The sequence below is a fragment of the Pezoporus wallicus genome, unplaced genomic scaffold (assembly GCF_028554395.1).
Source record: "Pezoporus wallicus isolate ANWC-B61680 ecotype Strahan unplaced genomic scaffold, APGP_CSIRO_Pwel_v1 contig_11395, whole genome shotgun sequence".
Taxonomy (NCBI): Eukaryota; Metazoa; Chordata; class Aves; order Psittaciformes; family Psittacidae; genus Pezoporus; species Pezoporus wallicus.
In genome coordinates, this window is record NW_026636241.1 from 415,737 (window position 1) to 434,291 (window position 18,555).

At 48.2% G+C, this 18,555-nt stretch overlaps 2 protein-coding genes across 5 annotated transcripts in view; one reads left to right on the plus strand and one right to left on the minus strand.

The window, feature by feature from the left end:
- The first annotated feature begins 1,666 nt into the window (after positions 1–1,666).
- SLC35D1 (solute carrier family 35 member D1) lies at positions 1,667–9,420 on the plus strand. The gene is made up of 11 exons (XM_057399187.1): positions 1,667–1,701; positions 1,797–1,883; positions 2,087–2,154; positions 2,530–2,601; positions 3,705–3,773; positions 4,070–4,172; positions 4,950–5,042; positions 6,987–7,054; positions 7,320–7,398; positions 8,178–8,260; positions 8,867–9,420. The coding sequence occupies exons 2-11, from the start codon at positions 1,797–1,799 to the stop codon at positions 8,973–8,975; spliced, it is 831 nt and encodes a 276-aa protein (XP_057255170.1). The 5' UTR covers positions 1,667–1,701; the 3' UTR covers positions 8,976–9,420.
- Positions 9,421–13,719: 4,299 nt separating this feature from the next.
- The window catches only part of MIER1 (MIER1 transcriptional regulator), a 37,082-nt gene continuing 32,246 nt past the window's right edge, over positions 13,720–18,555 (minus strand). For all 4 annotated transcript variants that reach the window (XM_057399198.1, XM_057399196.1, XM_057399195.1 and 1 more), the window contains 4 exons: positions 17,936–18,030; positions 17,299–17,426; positions 15,514–15,653; positions 13,720–14,819 (listed from right to left, as the gene is read on the minus strand). In XM_057399198.1, the coding sequence (XP_057255181.1) occupies positions 14,494–14,819; positions 15,514–15,653; positions 17,299–17,426; positions 17,936–18,030 (689 nt within the window). In that variant the 3' untranslated portion in view covers positions 13,720–14,493. The remainder of the gene's footprint in view (positions 14,820–15,513; positions 15,654–17,298; positions 17,427–17,935; positions 18,031–18,555) is intronic.

Sequence of the window (18,555 nt, forward strand, 5' to 3'; positions counted from 1 at the left end):
CTCCTGGGGCTTAAAGTCGCCCTTGTTCTTGCTGCAGCTCAGTGTGAGCCGTGCTCCTCCTGCTCCCCTTCGCAGGGAGTGGGGTGGCAGCAGGGATGTGGAATAAGAAAGGAGTTTGCCAGGAAAAGGAAAGGGAAGTTTGGGCAGAGGTTTTGCTTTCAGCCCGCAATGGCAGGGAGGGGAGCGTGCCGGGGCGAGCAGCAGCTCGTGCCGTGGGGTGATGTTGCTCCATTTGATGCTGGAGGGTTGGTTGTGCCGGGGCAGGTCTGGATGAGCAGGGAGATAATTGGGAATAGAAAGCTTTCCAAAAGGGGATGTTTCCTCTGCCAACAGTGCCATGGCCAAGGGCAACAAATACCCGCAGCCACTTTACCTCCAAAGCGCTGCGGCCGCTGGGCTGGGCCCATCCCACTTTAGTTCATAGAATCATGGAACGGTTTGGGTTGAAGGGACCTTAAAGCTCCTCCAGCTCCAACCCCTGCCACAGGCAGGGACACCTTCCACTAGAGCAGCTTGCTCCAAGCCCCTGTGTCCAACCTGGCCTTGAACACTGCCAGGGATGGGGCAGCCACAGCTTCTCTGGGCACCCTGTGCCAGCGCCTCAGCACCCTCCCAGGGAAGAGCTTCTGCCTCAGAGCTCAGCTCAGTCTCCCCTCGGGCAGGTTAAAGCCATTCCCTCCAGCAGTACCCCCCCCCCCAGGCCCCTGTGCAACGCCTTCCCCTCCACCCTGGCTGCTGTGTGATGACCCCCTATGCCAAGCCCCCCATGCAATGCCCCCCATGCCATGCCTCCCATGCCAAAGCCCCAATGCAATGCCCCCCCCCATGCAATGCCCACATGCAATGCCCCCCATGCAATGCCCCCCATGCCATGCCTCCCATGCCAAACCCCCAATGCAATGCTCCCCATGCAATGCCCCCCATGCCATGCCCCCCATGCAATGCCGTGCCCCCCATGCCATGTCCCCCATGCCGTGCCCCCCATGCAATGCCCCCATGCAACACCATGCCCCCCAAGCCAGACCCCCGTGCAACGTCCCCTGTGTGACCCCCCTTTACCAGACTCCAGTGTGACATCCCCCATACCCCCCCAGACCCCTGCGCAGTGACTCCCTGCGCGGTCCCCCCCAGCAGATCCCGGTGCCGCACTCCCTGCTCCAGAGGGGGCACAATTCCCGGTGCAATTCCTTCCTCCCCCCACCAAAGATCCCCTCCTTCCCTTCCCCCCCGTGTAGGTGCCCCCCGTTCCTTCCTTCCCTGCTCAGTGGCCGTGTCCCTGTTTCCCTGTTCCTCCCCCCCCATCGCTGCTTCTCCCTTCCTTTTATCCCCCGTGATGTAGGTGCCCCCCTTCTTCCCTTTCACCCCCAATGCTGGGGCCCCTCTTCCTTCCTTCCCCCCCACCTTGTGTAAGGCCCCCTCTTCCTTCCTTCCCCCCTAATGTAGGTGCCCCCGTTACTTTCACACCCAAATGTAGGTGCCCCCTTCCCCACCCTCATACGGGTGTCTGCCCCCTCCCGATGTGGGGTTCCCCCCCGATGTGAGTTCCCCATTTCTTCCCCTCCTAATGTAGATGCCCTTCTTGCTTCCCCTCCCCTTATATAGGTGCCCCCTTTCCCCCCCCCCCCCCCGATGTGGGTGCCCCCCTGACATTTGCTCTCTGCCCGCAGGTTCCCCTCCTCTTTGTGTGTGGGGCTGGGCCAGGTGAGTGGGGTCCCCCTGCATCCCCCCTACCCCAATCCCCCCCCATGCAGGGGTTGCCATGGGGCTGACCCCCCCTTCCCCCGGCTCTGTTGCAGATGCTGGCCACCGTGGCGGTGCTCTGGGCGGGCAAGGCGCTGCGGGTGGTCAAGTTCCCCGACCTGGACAGGCACATCCCCCGGCGGGTAAGGCCCTGCCGTGCCCCGAGGCCACGGTGATGGTCTCAGCCCCTCGGCCTTGCCCTGGGCTCCACCGGGGTGTTTGGCAGTGGGATGCTCGGTCTCCTTGTCCTGGGAGCTGGGGGGAATAATATATGTTGCTAAGACAGGGGTGCTGCTGGCTTCTTTCCATTGCTCACCCGTGTGTTATCCCTCTTACGATATTCTAGACGTTTCCTCTACCTCTCCTGTATTTTGGGAACCAGATCACAGGACTGTTCAGCACAAAGAAGCTCAAGTACGGATGGTTTTTCTCTGGGGGGGGTATAAACTGGGGTGTTTTGGGGGGCCTGGTGTTTGTGAGGAGCTGCTGCCAGCCCTGAGGCTTTGCAGGGGTGAGGGTGACCTGAGCAGGAGCCGCTCGGGGCGATGCGGTTCCTTCTCTGTCCACACTAAAAGGAGCCATGGGTGCGTTTCCGTGTGCTTTACCCCAGCCAGAGGCACTGGGTCACCCCTGGGTGAGGGTTTGGGGCTGTCCCTGGGGTCCCCCATGCTGATATAGGGGATATCTTTTGGGGTGTGGGGGTGACACCGTTTCCATAAGGAAGCTGCAGGGTTTCCAGTGGCTCCGTGCTCCGGAGGTGCGTTTTGCTGACCCTCGTTCCTCCTGCAGCCTGCCCATGTTCACTGTCCTGCGACGCTTTTCCATCCTCTTCACGATGTTTGCCGAAGGATTCTTACTCAAGTGAGTGTTCCCAGCCCCATTCCTTGGTGCCGGGTAGAGTTAGAGGATAGGGATGGAGCTCCCAAAGCCTGAAGGCGTTGGGGTGACGTGCGGCATGTGAGTGAGCTCTTGTGTGTTGGGATATCCATGTGGTCAAGGGGTTTGGCGCTGAGCCGGGGTTTGGGAATGACGGCGGGAGGAGGAAGCGGATGCAGGGAGCTGCAGTGTGTTACGTGCTGTGTTACTTGCCTTGATCTGCTCAGCCCTTCTCTGGTGTGCCTGGAGGGAGCGGGGTGAGACGAGGTGCTGTGCAGGGAGGGATGGATGCACTCTGGCTGTGCGGGGTGTGCGCGGAAGCGGAGGGTGCTGTGTCCATCCACCCCATCTCATGGCTCGCCCCTGCCCCGTGCCCAGCTGAGCCCTTCTCTGCAGCAGGCAGAGTCATGGTGCTCTGGAAGTGCTACTTTACTGGACACATAAGTGCTCAAGTTGGTGGAGTGGGGCCAGAGAAGGGCACCGGAGCTGGAGCAGGGCCTGGAGCCCAAGGGTGATGGGAAAGGGCTGAGGGAGCTGGGGGGTTCAGTGTGGAGAAGGCTCAGGGGGGCCTGATGGCTCCCTACAAGTGCCTGACAGGAGGATGGAGCCAGGAGGGGCTGGGCTCTGCTCCCAAGGAACAAGGGATGGGACAAGAGGAACCGGCCTCAAGCTGCCCCAGGGCAGGTTTAGATGGAGCTGAGGAACAATTCCTGCCCCAGAGGGTGCTCAGGCATTGGAACAGGCTGCCCAGGGCAGGGCTGCAGGCACCGTCCCTGCGAGTGTTCACACAGCGTGGAGGGGAGGCCTCAGTGCCATGGGGCAGCGGTGGCCTTGGCAGGGCTGGGGAATGGTTGGACCTGATCTTACTGTTCCTTTCCAGCCGAGCTGACTGCATAAACGTGCACCTCACCAATGCCAAGTTGTGTTTGTTTTTAAATCACGGAGATAATTGTCTAAAACCGTCTTGTTTTTACTTGCTGCAACGCTTTGCTTGGGGTGTTCTCCCCCTCTGTACGTGCTGGGAGGAAAAACTTCTCCCTGTGTTCTCACAAGAACTCAGTGCAGGTTTGTGCTGCCTCTGCCTTTAGGAAGAAGTTCTCTTGGGGTATTCAGATGACGGTATTTGCCATGATCATCGGTGCCTTCGTAGCTGCCAGGTGAGCTCCCCGTTTGCTGTCCCCTCTCCTGGGGCTCTGAAGGGTGCCACACAGCAATGCCAAAGGGAATCCGGCACCACGGTGTGCTCCCAGAACAGACAGAGGGAATGCTGCCTCCTTCTCTCCCCCCCAGACATGCTCTCTAGTAGGAAAGAATGTTTCACCGACCCAAACCCCAGCCCTTCCTCCCATGATTAACTTTCTCTGACAACTTGCTGGCTAAACAGGAGGTGGAAGGAATCTTGCAAGTGCAGCTTCAAACTTTAACTTTGGTTTTTTCCCCTCTCCTTTCCCAGTGCTGACTTGGCATTTGATCTGGAGGGATATATTTTTATCCTGATTAATGATGCCTTAACAGCTGCAAACGGGGCCTTTGTGAAACAGAAGCTGGATTCAAAGGTAGGCTGACCGCTGGTGCTGGGCACTGCAGTGTCGCTGCTTGGTTCGGAGAGCGTCACCCCATCCCTCTCCCAAAATCTCCTGTCCAGAAGGTTTGGCAATAGCTCTCGGTGCCAGTGCTGCCAAACAGCATCAGTCAGAGCCACGTCCCTGTGCTGGTTATGACCGCAGCCACTTGTGACAGCAAAGAAATGGCACTTTGATTGATGCGGACCATAAAGGCTGTTGAAGACTTGCTACCCGAGTCTGTTATTTGTATTGATACATATATGTGTGTGTGTGTGTGTATACACATACAGAGCTATATTAATATGTATATATTAAAATATGTAAAATTATAAATATCTGCATTTACATAGAGAATTATGGAATGAATGGGAATGGTTGGGGTTGGAAGGGACCTTAAAGCTCATGTAGTTCCAACCTCCCTGCCTCGAGCATGTATATGTGTATATGTGTGTGTATATATCTCTATCTATAGAAATCTCTATATATGTGTGTATATAAACATTATCTATATGTGTATCTAGTCAGAAAAACATAGTATCTATATATAGCTATTTATCTATACAGATATGTACATATCTATGTAGCTATATATATAGTTATATAGCTATATATTTAGACAGATCCATATAAAACCACCCTCCAACTCTTCTGTCTCTGAGAATCCCCCATGGATTCAGCTCACAAACCCAGTCTTCAGCAGCACTACGAATAAGGTTTTATGTTTCTGTTTGGAACCAGCTTAAACACACAGATGTTTCTTGTTTCTAGGAGCTGGGGAAATACGGTCTGCTCTACTACAATGCACTGTTTATGATCCTGCCCACCTTGATCATTGCCTACTTCACTGGAGATGCGCAGAAGGTAGGATTCCTGCCCCAAAAGACTATCATCTTTATTGGCACAAGAATTTAGAGGCAAAAGGGGTTGCTGAGAAGAATGTTTTACTGTTCCTTATAATGTGCTTTGCTGTAATGTAGCCTTCTTAGGAAAAAATGGGAAATACTCAAAATGAGAAACTATAAAGTTGTTTATTAGCCCCAGTTTGCTCACAGGAACCACTTAGTGCCTGAGGGAGGAAGTCAGGGCAAAGGATGGGAGAGTAACGACCCCAAAACCACATAAGCAGAAAGGAACTCAGCCTTACGCTGGAGTTACTTTAATTCCACAAAGTTGCTCCATTCAAGCATTTTTGTAACGTTTGAATGGGGAAGTGGGAGAGCAATAGGTGAAACAATATTATTCAGAACAAAGAAGTTGAGTGTTTTCAGGATATGAGTTTCTTCAAACTCCCTTGTGCCCTTCTTTCTTGCTGAGAGTTGAGATGCTCTAGGGGTCAGTTTGCTGGTGCTGCCTCATCAGGGCATGATCTGATTTACATGTGCTTACATATATGTGACATTTATAATATGAATGATTTCACATTCATTATTAATAATAGTAATAATTATTATTATGAATAATTATTATGAATAATTATTGCCTTGGCTTATGTGCAGCCATACTCGGTGGCCTCTCCTGAATAAGAGCACTCCTTTTTCACTCCTGCACGGGTGAGCATCCCTCTCCATGGCAAATTTTGAAGGCTGGAGGTGTTGCTGGTGCCCCATAGACACCTCTGTCTGTCCTCCCCAGGCTGTACCCAGAGGGCTTTTCTCTCATTAGGAGCTTAAAGCTCTAATGAGGGCCCTCCCTAAGCAGCCACTAAGATAAGGAGCTGTGATTAGTGAGGAGAGGTGATTGGAGAGGGTGAAGGGGTGACTTTGCCAGAGGGGAGACTGAGATGAGCTCTTAGGCAGAAGCTCTTCCCTGTGAGGGTGCTGAGGCGCTGGCACAGGGTGCCCAGAGAAGCTGTGGCTGCCCCATCCCTGGCAGTGTTCAAGGCCAGGTTGGACACAGGGGCTTGGAGCAAGCTGCTCTAGTGGAAGGGGTCCCTGCCCGTGGCAGGGGGCTGGAACTGAATGATCTTAGGGTCCTTCCCACCCAAAGCAGGCTGTGATTCTATGATAAAGTGCTCATTTATAGGCAGGAGGTGGCGGGCAGGGAGCAGGACGTTGCTCTGGGCTGCACTGTGCAGCCTCTGTTCAGCCCGTGGAGAAATCTCCTTTATTTCTAGGTTTTTTCCTCCTCTGAACAAACTCCTCTCTCCCTGCCCGAGCTCCTGGCAGCCACAGGCAGACAAAGATGCGTTTGTGGGTGCTGCTGCCAGGAAACCACGTTTGCAGGCTCATGAAAACCCCCCTTGTGCAGGGCGTGCAGCCGGACGTGTCCCAGGGCAGAGCTGGGCTGGGGGCTGCATCGTGGGGGGCCACGCTGGGGAGAGGGGGGTTTGCATGGGGAAACTGCCCCCATCCACGTGTTAACTCTTGTAGTTCATTAACAAGGATCAAAGACAATGATTGTTATGTGAGAGGCAGAAATGGGGGTGCCGATGGTGGCAAGCAAAGCCCTGCATATAAAAGATAACTCCTGGGGGTTCCATCCCCCTGAGTCTGCTCTGCTCCAGGCTGAGCAGCCCCATCTTGATGAGCTTTATGGTCCCTTCCAACCCAAACCAGTGTGTGATTCTATGGTACTGTGGTTTATAATGTATGTGTGAAATCTGCCTTCATGGGGAGGTGCAAAAGAGCTCCTTGATTTGGAGGTGATGCTGACGTGGACAGCCCGAGGACATCACCCTGAGCCATGTTAGGGTTTGTTTTTTCCTGCTGTGATGTGAAAACCAACATCAGGGGCTTGTTTCGTGTCTTGCTGTGAATGACTGCATTTCCTTTTCCTCCTCTAAGGCTTGGGGTGTGTTTCTTGCAGGCAATGGAGTACCAAGGCTGGGCAGACATGTTCTTCATTGTGCAGTTTATGCTGTCATGTGTGATGGGGTAAGGTCACCCCCTGCTGTGGTGGTGGGTGCTGCCATTTGGTGGTCTGAGTCATTCTGGGTTAAAGAAATAATAAATCCTTAGTCCTGATGGGGACAACATTGCTGAGAGCTGTGGCAGATGGAAATCATTTCCTACCCTGCTTCAGTGCAGGTTTAGCCCAAAAAAGCAGTGGTATAAATACCACTGTAGAAAAGAGGGGGTGAGATGGGCGGTGATGCACAAAGCGTGTCCTGAAAGCTGATGTTGGCTCTTCCTCCTGCAGGTTTATTTTGATGTACTCCACGGTTCTTTGCACTCAGTATAATTCTGCTCTTACAACTACAATAGTTGGCTGCATTAAGGTAAGTGGCTTTCCCTGCTCCTTGCCCAGCCAGCAAGAGCCCTGAACACCCTTGGGCCATCCACAGCATCCCTGCAACCGCTTCCACTAGGCATCCTCATGGTGCATCCACACTGTGCATCCCCTGGCTCTGCCTACACAAGCACAGGGGCTCTGGGGTGCTGCACAGGGGGCAGGACAGCTCCAGTGGGATTCAGTTTTTAATGCATTCATTTCTTTGCTGCTGCCTGGAGTACAGGAATACTCTGTGCATGGTTGCGTGGCAAGAGGCTGTGTGTGGCGCTGAATGGGGTTGGTGCATTCAGCTTCCCCAGGGTTAATGATGTGGAAGACACCCAGAAACAGCCACAGTGCCTGTGATCTGCTGGGTCACTGTGGCCCAACAAGCCCACTGCACGAATAGATGGGTGCTCCTGGGTGTTCTGCTGGGTTTCAGTGCCCAGCAGTGGGTGCTGAGGCTGCTCTGGAGTGGAGCCTCTGTTCAGCAGCTCTAAACCTGCCCATCGCCCATCCCTGGCAGTGTTCAAGGCCAATTTGGACACAGGGGCTTGGAGCAAGCTGCTCTAGTGGAAGGTGTCCCTGCCCTGGATGAGCTTTAAGCTCCCTTCAGCCCAAACCATTCCGTGATTCTTTGAATCCAGCCTTGCCAGCACTTGCCTATTCCATGCTTCCTGCACCAGAGGTTTCCTGTTTCCATAGTGGTTAATGCATTGAGCACAGGCTTGTCTGGGGCTGTACAGAAACTTGTGCTCTTGCTCCTCAAATCTTGTTCCTTTGCAGAATATTTTAGTAACCTATATTGGGATGTTTTTTGGAGGAGACTATATTTTTACATGGATGAACTTCATTGGTCTAAATATCAGGTAAGAACAACTTTGTTCATAGTTTTTAGTTACGATTTTAAGTGAGAACTGCTGTCAAACTGGAATGGTTTGACAGGCTCCAGGCTTCTTTCAAAGGAATCCCTGTGGTATTATCTATCTGTGCTGCAGCAGAGGAGCCAGCATGGTGTCGACCCATGTCCTGGAGCCTGAGATGAGCCCAGCACCACTCTGCCCCTGCTCCCAGCTCAGGCTGGAGGAGCTCCTGGATGGACTTGGGTTTTTTTAAAGCCTGGAGAACACATGAGCATATTTTAGCAGCAAACTGAAGCTGTTCTCAGTGTTGCAGTTGGGAATCCTATCATTAAGGCAGCAAAGGAAGCACTCTTTAGTTTATTTCAGCTGTGTTTTAGGACAGCCTTTGGGATTGTTGCCTTTCTGTGTTGTGAAAACTCCCCTTTGTCCTTCAGCAGGATCCCTTCAGCGGGTCCAGCACCAGGTTAGGGACTCGGGGTAGCAATGTTTGGGCAGGAATTAGACCAAATACCTTGTCTTAGGAGGCAAATGGAGAATTTATTTGCCAGTTGATGCTTGCAGCAGATCCCTGACCATGGTTTCTATCTCATGATGTCTCCACTCGTTTTGCAGTATTGCTGGAAGCCTGGTGTATTCCTACATCACTTTCACAGAGGAGCAAAAGAGCAAGGAGTCCGAAGCTGGCAGCAAGATGGATATTAAAGGAAAAAGCTCTGTGTGACCAAGCAGAGGCTTTTTTTGGGAAGCAATCTATTTCTGTTCAGCTGATCACGGGCAGAATGTGGGAAGGAATCCAGGCATCTGCCATGGAGTAACAGTGATGCTCTTAATTTGCACAATCTCGAAGGCTGCCTTTACAAATCATTGGGAAGATAACTGCACGGTGAAGAAGACATCTAATTCAGACTGATCATGAGGAATTAATGGGGTTTTAATCACGCTGAGATTTGGCAGAAGTGATTGGCACAAGCAGCATGTGTTTGAATCATGGAGGACTGTGTTGGCTCCGAGGGCTGTACCTGAGCATCCTCGACCACATCCCATCTTGGTGCAGCCACCAGGGTGGATGCTGGGTCTCCTGATGGTGCTTTTAGGAGGCTTAGGGACATCCCCAACAAGAAGGTTTTATCTCCCACCAGTGCATTTGGCAGGGCCACAGCCTCACTCAACCCACCCCTTTAGATTTGGGAATGCTGCTGGCTGTGCTGGGGCAGGGAACCTCACAGGGTGCATTGGATCAGTGGGGAGCAGATCTGAAAAATCCAGTGCTCCTGCCATCCTCTTCCCATGCAGAATAATCTAGAAGAGCCCCAGGGACTTGAATCCTAGAATCCCAGCCTGGTTTGGGCTGGAAGGACCTTAAAGCTCCTCCAGCTCCAAGCCCTGCCACAGGCAGGGACCCCTTCCACTAGAGCAGCTTGCTCCAAGCCCCTGTGTCCAACCTGGCCTTGAACACTGCCAGGGATGGGGCAGCCACAGCTTCTCTGGGCACCCTGTGCCAGCACCTCAGCACCCTCACAGGGAAGAGCTTCTGCCTAAGAGCTCATCTCAGTCTCCCCTCGGGCAGGTTAAAGCCATTCCCCTTGGCCTGTCCCTACAGGCCCTTGTCCCAAGCCCCTCTCCAGCTTTCCCCTTCAGGCACTGGAGCTGCTCTCAGGTCTCCCCTTCAGGAGCCTTCTCTTCTCCAGGCTGCCCCAGCCCAGCTCTCTCAGCCTGGCTCCAGAGCAGAGCTGCTCCAGCCCTCGCAGCAGCTCCGTGGCCTCCTCTGGACTTGCCTTGTTTTAACAAGTCAATGGGAGCTGCCTGGGGTTTTGAGGTGTGGGGTTGGTCCCTGCAGCACTGAGCACCAGCACTTCTGCTTTGGCCAAGCCCCGTCCTGCAGGTCGCAGGGTTTTTGATATTGTTTTTGGTTTGCGACCCATCAGAAGAATGGGGTTTTTAATATGTTGGCAGTGTTAGCTGATTTTTAAAGGTTGTTTTACACAGCACTTCTTTCTAGGTCTCTTCTTAGATTGTCTTTTGGTTTAAAAAGGACTGTTTATAACTTTGGTTAAAAAACACAATTTTGGTAAAACTCGGTATTTATGAATTATTTTGTATACGCTGCTTTGGTAACCAGGAAAACAGCTTCTACACACACTAGAATTTGTTTCTGGAAGATACTTGCTAAAAACTTAACTGCTGTTGGGCAAAGCTGCATCTGTGGGGGTGCTTAACACTGAAATCCTTACATGCGATGTGGATTGCTGTAGCAGTGCTGCAAAAGCCTCATGTGCTGGTATGAGGCTGCTGCTGCCTGCTCCAGAATCCCCCTTCACCTGCGAATTCCTTCTGGTTTTGCCACATTTGCTTGTCATTTGGCCGTGCTGAGGCCGTTGCAGTCAGGATGTCCATTCTGTCTAAAGCCCTGATGGGGTTTGGGGTTATTTTTTGAATCTGCTGGTTAGATTTGTTGGTCCAAATGATAAGATATTTTTTAAAGCTTATTTTGTCTGTAACCAGGCACCCTTCGGTGCCAGGCTCTGGATGGTATTGCATACACTGGGAAAGCAAACAGAGTTCCTACCACGCTATTTTCTATGCTATTAGTCAACTAAAATTGTTTTCTACATAGAATCTATTTACAGAATGACCATTTTAGTGATTAAAAGGGTGACCTTTTGATTTGAATGTATGGCAGGCTTTGGATGTCAGTCAGTAACGAGAGCAAAAAGAAGTTTATGTGCCTATGTATTTTTGTACTGGCTTCAAATAAAGCAGTGTCTTTCATTCCTCCTACCCTGCTCCTCCTGCCTTCTGCCACGGCCTGGCCTGTGCTTCCCTGGAGCAGCAAGAAAAGGCTGGAGATGCTGACAATAACAGGGATGCAGCAGGTTTGTTGTCCCTTGTGTGTATGGGTGGAGGGAGTGGGGGGTGAGGGAGGCCTCTTGGGTTTTCAGCTTTGACTCAGAAGTTAAAATTAACTAAGTTAACAACCCACAAAGAACTAAAAGTCATAACCCACAGCTCACCCATTGCTGCCTCTCCTTGATGTCAGCACCAGCCTTCCTCTCTTCGCTGCCTTCCTTTATATGATGCTGCCTTTACATTTACATTAAAGCCCACAGGTCTCTGGGCTGCCTCTTCAGCTGCTCAGCTACCACCAGTCCTGGGCTGCTGCTGCCCTGGCCCAGTGTTGGGGAAGATGGATTCAGGAGCAACCTTGAAAGAAAGAAACAGTGCAAAGTTTAACCAGAAAAGGGTGGTTTGTTTCTGTGGTTTCCACCACGCTGCTACAATGGGGTGGGTTCTTCACCTCCTCCCTAAGCAGAAATCCTCTATCCCATGCTTTGAGCAAAAAAACTCAGGAATTCTTTCTGCAGACAAGTTATGTTTAAAAAATAGTTTAATAAGGTTTTTCAGAATTGCAGACGGAGGGGGATCAGAGAAGGGAATTACTAACAGTGCAAAATTACTATGTGTGGAAAATGTATAAAACTAACTTGTAAGTTTTGTGTGTGTGGTTGGTTGGCTTTATAATATCCCATTTACTCCTTTAGGAAGCCCAGCAATGAGGTTGACTCTGAACTGGGCTCTCCATGCAGGCTGCAGTCTTAAAGCACTTCATCATGACAGCACTTTCAAAACACACCCAACTCGTGATGTGAGGCTTCAGTGCCGTTTGGAAACAAGGCTCTGGGCTCCAAACTGCACCAAAGGCTTTGCAAATGAAATCAGAGTTACTTTAGTTCTAGGCTTTTAAATAGCTTTAGTAGTGCAATGACTTATCAAGTTATAGTGGCTGCGGGTTGAAGAACAGGAACAAAGTCTTGTATAAAACACCAGCATAAACAAAACCTAAATCAGAATGAAATATTCTTAAAGTCTAGCTGAGCCTTGCGGAGCTGCTGATTATGGAATGTCAGGTGTCTCCTATGCGTCACCAAAAGGAAGTAAGATAAACCAAAGCAACGGTCCTGAAGATACGCACGGTGCCGTATTTCACACACGAGCCTGAGATCAATCGACTTAGAAACGTTTCTATCAGGTTGTGGAAGCAAACAAAACTGTATCAGAATAAAACTGAAAATGGGACTCTAGTTGCAAAAGAAGCACTGCACCACCGTCAGTCTGAAATGGTCTCAAGCCCGTCTTTGATCCAAGGCTGTGATGCTTTGGGTTTGATGAACCAGACTGGGAAGTTAACAGCAACCTCTCACCAAAGCAATCACTTCATTACTTGATTAACGCAGGCTGTAGTTAGCAAACCTCTCTGCTGTGCCTCTCCATGTGAACTGCTGGCTAATTCTAGGCAGATGTCACCTTCCACACGTCAGCTGGACCAGTCAGAATGGATCACTCACAGCACTTCTGGGAACAGCAGGTTTACAGCTCCTGTAACCCATCATGGTGACAGAGCCAGGCCGGATCCAGAGGATTTGGCTCATTAATGACCATGAAGTCCAAGTTCACGTAGTTGAAGAAGAAACGACACCAAACAAAACCTTCAGCAGTTGGGGTTTAGGGTGATAAATCAGTTTCAAACCATAGGAGCATACACTTAAAACCGGAATCATAAAGACTCATAAACATGAAAATAACCCATTAAAATCGGCCAGCACGCCTGTAAGCCACAGGAGGAGGAGGACACGAGGTGATAAATTATACAAATGAACAATTTTCCTATTTTTTTAACTACAGTAGATGTGGCTTTAAAAATAACAATAAACCAAAACACTGGTATTAAAAACTTTTCCTATTTCATGGATGTGAACCCTACCTGAAATACTAGCACATTCTGCTAGTGGGATGGTGAGCATCACGCTCTCCACATATGCTAGAAAGAATCCTCCTTTCTCCCACCTTGTACCTACTCTCACTTGTTACACATGAAGCTCTATACACTGAGTGTATCTGCTGTGCCAAACATGTGTATATGATGTTCCTGCTCCCACTGAAACACCCATCCAGACAAGGCCCACTGCTTGTCAGACATTCCAGCCCAGGTTCCTGGCTGCATGTCCATTTCCAAGCTGTACAGCCAGAATCCCTTCCCACTTCCCTACCCTTCCTGTGCTTGGTGAAATGTGGAAGATGACAGCCTGCAAATAAAGCAGAGGATGAGCTAACACCTGATCCTGGTGAAGCATTTAGCTGAGGTGAAATTTAGCTGAGTTCAGAAAGAAAAGAGACCATGGTTAAGGGAAGCGAGGGACTTTGTGCAATGCAAGCATCATGCTTAACACATCCTTAGCATTACTATTTGCCATAAAAAGTAAGAAAAATCATAGTTTTCAAAATCAAATGACTTGTAACCATTCTTGATGTCAAGTGTTGACAGTTCTCTGAGAAGAAAATAACATGATGGTGGCTAAAAAGCATCTTTTAAGTTGATTGGTTTGCTTTAGGGGTATTTTTTTGTCTTTTTTTTTTTCCTAGAAAAGACTTCAGCAAAACAAAAGGAAGCTGACATAAGACTCAGGATATCAATTCTCTCATAAAAGTTTACCAACTGTACATGTTAAGAAAATTATACAAGCTTTTGTTTTAAGAAAGGACAGTTCAATCAAGACATAAGTACTGTAAAAATCTTTCAAAGGCTACAAAGGAATCTGGAAAAATACAGAACGTATTTCTTTAGCCCAGATAAAGAATATGGAAAGACATCATTGATGTCAACAATTTTACATAGACAAACCTGACCTGGTTTATTTATTTACCTTTTAAAACTTCTATATATAAAAATAGTTGTGCTCATAACTTTCAGGATTCATACGGGTTCCTTAACAACGGGATGGTGCTTTCCTCTCGCTCTCGGTGCCTGCTCTGATGCGTGTCTTCTATTTCATTTGAACCTCCTGCAAGGTTTGAACCAGCCCCTTGCTTCAAATAGGATGCTTTGTTCACTTGTACAATGCTTACATGGTGTATTACACACAGAAGTTTCTTTAAATGGATTAGGCTGGGAGTATTTTTGTACAAACCCACTGATCTGTTTCACTGATGTTTTTAAGAGCCTTACTGTTGCTCCCAGAACTGCAGTTGCCAGCGCTGAGAAACAGAATAGTCTCCTACTGCTCTTCAGCACTGAATAAATCCCCAAAACTCATCAGATCTTAAGAGCCACCTAGAAGGTAATAGGAAAAAAAAAAATCTCAGCAGATTGCTTTAGGGAACTGGATTTTGCAAGGTAACCCATCAACCCTGAAAATTTTAGACACCCCAAATTTACTCCAAGGAATAAAATCAGGTCCTAGCACTCAGTCATCCAAACTTTCTAGTTCTTCAAGCTTCCCGTGTGAATTTGATTCTTGGAAGAACTCTGAAGAACCTGGGCTCTCTTTGCCATTGCTGTTAATTCTTCTTCTTTTTAGAGGTCTTTCGTTTTTTTCTTCAAAATCATTCTCATTTCTTGAAGCTGAATGAGCAAGTTTTGGGTCGATGGAAAGGTTCTCAGTCTCATACCCATTTGTATCCAGATCCGTGTGAGGTGTTTTCTTCCCACTGGTAGGTCCATTTACATGCAATCCTTCAGTTTTTGCTTCATCTTTGTTTGGTATCTCACCTGGGCCATTAGCAGACACCCCTGTGTTCCAGAGACACAGTGTAAGGCACACAATAGAAGCATCACCAGTAACAGTACAATCTGAGACAGGTCAACAAAGCAGAAGTGTAACTAGCCCCATTCAACTAAAAAGCCAGTATTGCTCTCCATACCCTTGCTGTGTGAGGGACAAGTGATTTATTTGCATACAAATGACAGACATCACATCAGTGGAAGCTTTACAAGCAATACAGCCATGAAAATGTCCTGGAATCTCCTAACTGCACAAGCTGCAGGTGGACTGTCCTCACCTGGGCACTTTCCATAGCTTCCTCTTGGCTTTCACAACCTGAGCCACGTCCAAGCTCCTTCCTCCTCCTCTTACTGCTCTCACCAGCTCCTTTGGAAAGGCTGCCCCTTGCTTTTGAGGTTTTCTTCCCACATGAGTTATCCTGTCCTGGCTCTTTTCCCATTCCTAACTGGCCTTCAATGCCCCACGCCTGGTAAGAACAGCCAGTGGTGTTCCTGAGACAGGGAATGGAGTAGCACTAGCCCATTCCCATCTTGGTCCCTGCACTGGCTAAATGCAGACGTGTAGCTGGTTTAGAAACATTTTGAACTTGAAGGTTCTAGCACCTTGGAAAACATTCAAACTAAACTAGGTTTGTTTCTCCCACTTGGCTTGTCATCTGTGATCATCTGGCAGCTGTTTCGGAGGGACAGGGCAGGCACTCACCATTCTGATTGCTGCTGCTGGCTGTGCTGTCTTCCCGCTCAGACTGGCTGGTGCTGCTGTTGGAAGTTGTAGGAGGAGGGGACGGAGCTCTACTGGATGCAGCACTTTCACTTTCATCCAGGAGACGGTCCATGTAATCCCTACACAACAGAAACAGCACATTCAGCTTCACCTTTGCAGTGTAAAGTACTGGTGTTATTTGCACATAAATATTCCCTGCACATACTGCAAGTGTGACCAAGTCCCATTTTAGATCTGTTGAAATGCACAGGCTTACCTTGCAAAGTTGACAACTTCAGTATCTCCTGGGTTAACTTCCCCAGGTATGGTTTGTCCACAGTAAGCATGTGTTTACTGACCAACCTCACAGCCAGCTTCTATAAATTCAGCCTGTGCTTATGCTAAGTCCCATAAGATCATGCACAAGCAGGAACTTCAATCTGCTGTGACGCTGTGGACTCTGCTTTCAAGGAGATGCTCTCAGGCAGCTTTGTACTAAGTTCTTGCAATCTGCTGCAGCAGCAGTAACGTACCATTAAGGTATAAAGCAATACCATACCATTAAGTAAGTTTTGTGCATGTACAGCCTCAAGAAAGCCAAAGTTAAAAGGGAATTAAAAGCTTCAGAGTAAAAGACGATTTCCGTATCTGAAATCTATTACAGTCCTACAATTTAGGTCACTAATAGTAAATCTCTTATGAAAGATTTAAACAAACAAAGCTGGCTGGTAAAGCCCTTACAGTAGCCTGGATTAGCTCCAGGAACAGCACAGCCTCACACATAACTATTCTGGAACTGATACTGCACCCTAAATTCCCACATCTATCTGCAAAAGCAGTCAAGAATAGGCAAGTACAATCCTTACTGGCACTTCGGATCACCACATGCAGGTAACTGCAAAAGGATCAGAGAATGTTTGAAGTGATTAACAACCCAAAATGTCCATTTGGAAAAAAATAAGATGGAAGAAAAGGGGGAGACAGACAGTCCCTGACAACCGGTTAAGAAATTAGCAGCTTCCCTGTAACAGTCTGCTTTACAAAGCCACAGATGGCAACTCTTAATGTCATACTACAAGTTCACTTCAGTGGTCCAACAGAGTTCAAAACATTTAAAGAAACACTGATATTACACAGAAGGATCAACAGAAGCCAGGAGCAAACAAGGAATAAAAAAAAAAAATAGTAGAAAGACTTGGGAAAAGTCAGTGGAAGGAGTGGGATAGTAAAATCACTGCACTGGAATGAAGGGCAGAAGAATGTGTTGGCTCACTTGCTCAGATCTGAGAGAAGAGAATACTCAGTTACACACATCCCCTCTCTGCCTATCTGAGATGTGAATGGGGAAAGGAGCTCTGTACACCCAAAAAAACTCCAATATGGAGCACTGTGTTGGCCAATTCTTGCCAAACAACACATTCCAAGACTATAGTACAGCACAAATCCCCCCGAAACCTGTGACTAATGCCTCTGTATAAAACATGTCTTAAAGTAAACCAAGCATTTAAAAATAAACCCACATATTTGCAGAAATGTTACATTTGTGAAACACTTCAGCAGCAAAGAAGCTAAATTAAATAGCTGCTCAATGCAAATCGTTGGCCTTACTCCAAATAAATCTACTTTAGAAGCCAGATTATACTTTTCTTACACCTTGTCTGGTTTCCTGCTGCAAACTGGGACTGTGGAATCCCCCTGTGGTGATGCCATTTCAGATTAGAGCAGTACAAGATGAAAGATTTAGATGCAACATGTAAAAGCACATAGAAATAATGCACATCTTACGTTACACCAGGGTGAAGATTGTATTTCTTCTTTCCAAATCGCGTCTGCTGCGCAAAGAAATCATAACGCTCTGATTTCTTCCACATGTAATAAAATGCTACACACTCACCAACTGATCGTGTTCGTACCTAGGAAATAGGTGCCATGCAAGTTTGGGTGAATGTCAAGATCTTTTTTTTGCCAAAAAGCTACCATTTAAATCAAAAGGTGTGAAATTCAAAGTCAATGCTTCTTCAGACAACAGAGGAAATAGTGGAAACTATTGACTCAAAATTCCAGAGGCCCAGAAATGGAAGTGTAAAGTTTAATAGTGTTTTGGAGGATAATGAAGATATCCTGAGGGGCTGCAAGCAACAGCTTCAGGAGCAATATTCAAGTTGTTTTCAGCAGTCCACTCAAGATCCAAGTTAAAGATCCTGGGGATGATGTATGCACAGCAGGATTTTTGCACTTCCCTGAACTTTGGGTTCACAGGCACAGTTATAAAGGATTCTGGACTTTGAGAAACCAATTTGGACATATATATAGGAAAAACAGAAGAAGTAAATAATTCGTGAAGGAAATTGAGGATAAGATTTCATTTATTATTACATTGCTTTAAATAAAACGTGAGAACTATGCTTAAAATCAGTTTTACCTTATTTGCCTGAATCACATGAAAATCCTTGCCATAGACTTTCAGCCCTTGTTCAAAGTTCCTGCATTCTTCTTCTGTCCAAACAGATAATTCTTCTACAGGAAGAAAATGCAATAAATAAAACACTTAACCAAAACGCATACGGTCAATAGAAGAAAATTTCAGTGACAGTTTCTTACACCATCTGCTGACTCAATGAGATCCACCTCCAGAAACTTCACTTACTGCTACCAAAATGAATCTCTCCCTTCTAGTGAGTAGGTGGGCAATTTGGCTGCCTTCAGTAGCTTGTCAGCAGGGACTGTTATAAACTTCAGCCCTGCCACATGGGGAAAATAATGAGGCAGCAGAAAAGAAGAAGGCAGTTGAAACCTGCTCTCACCATTCTGCCCCTACAGCCATAGGAAGCAGGTATCCTTCAAGCCAGGACACAGCACAAAGGAGTTCATGCTGTGGACTCAGACTGATTGCTGGTAGTTGGAAGAAGCAGGGGAAAAGGAATGAGGAATGAGATCTTCTTTACTGCTGGCAAGAGCCAGCACTGACAGGCTGTTAAATCCAGGCAGGTAGTATAGGAAACTGTGTTGTTCACACTATTGGATGGGAAAACTTGGTCCCAC

Excerpts from the sequence above, each read along its gene's own strand:
- SLC35D1 (XM_057399187.1), top strand. The coding sequence starts at position 1,797 with ATGCTGGCCACCGTGGCGGTGCTCTGGGCGGGCAAGGCGCTGCGGGTG. Across the intron at positions 1,884-2,086 it reads ACAGGCACATCCCCCGGCGG|ACGTTTCCTCTACCTCTCCT; the intron begins GTAAGGCCCTGC and ends ACGATATTCTAG. Across the intron at positions 7,055-7,319 it reads ATGCTGTCATGTGTGATGGG|GTTTATTTTGATGTACTCCA; the intron begins GTAAGGTCACCC and ends TTCCTCCTGCAG.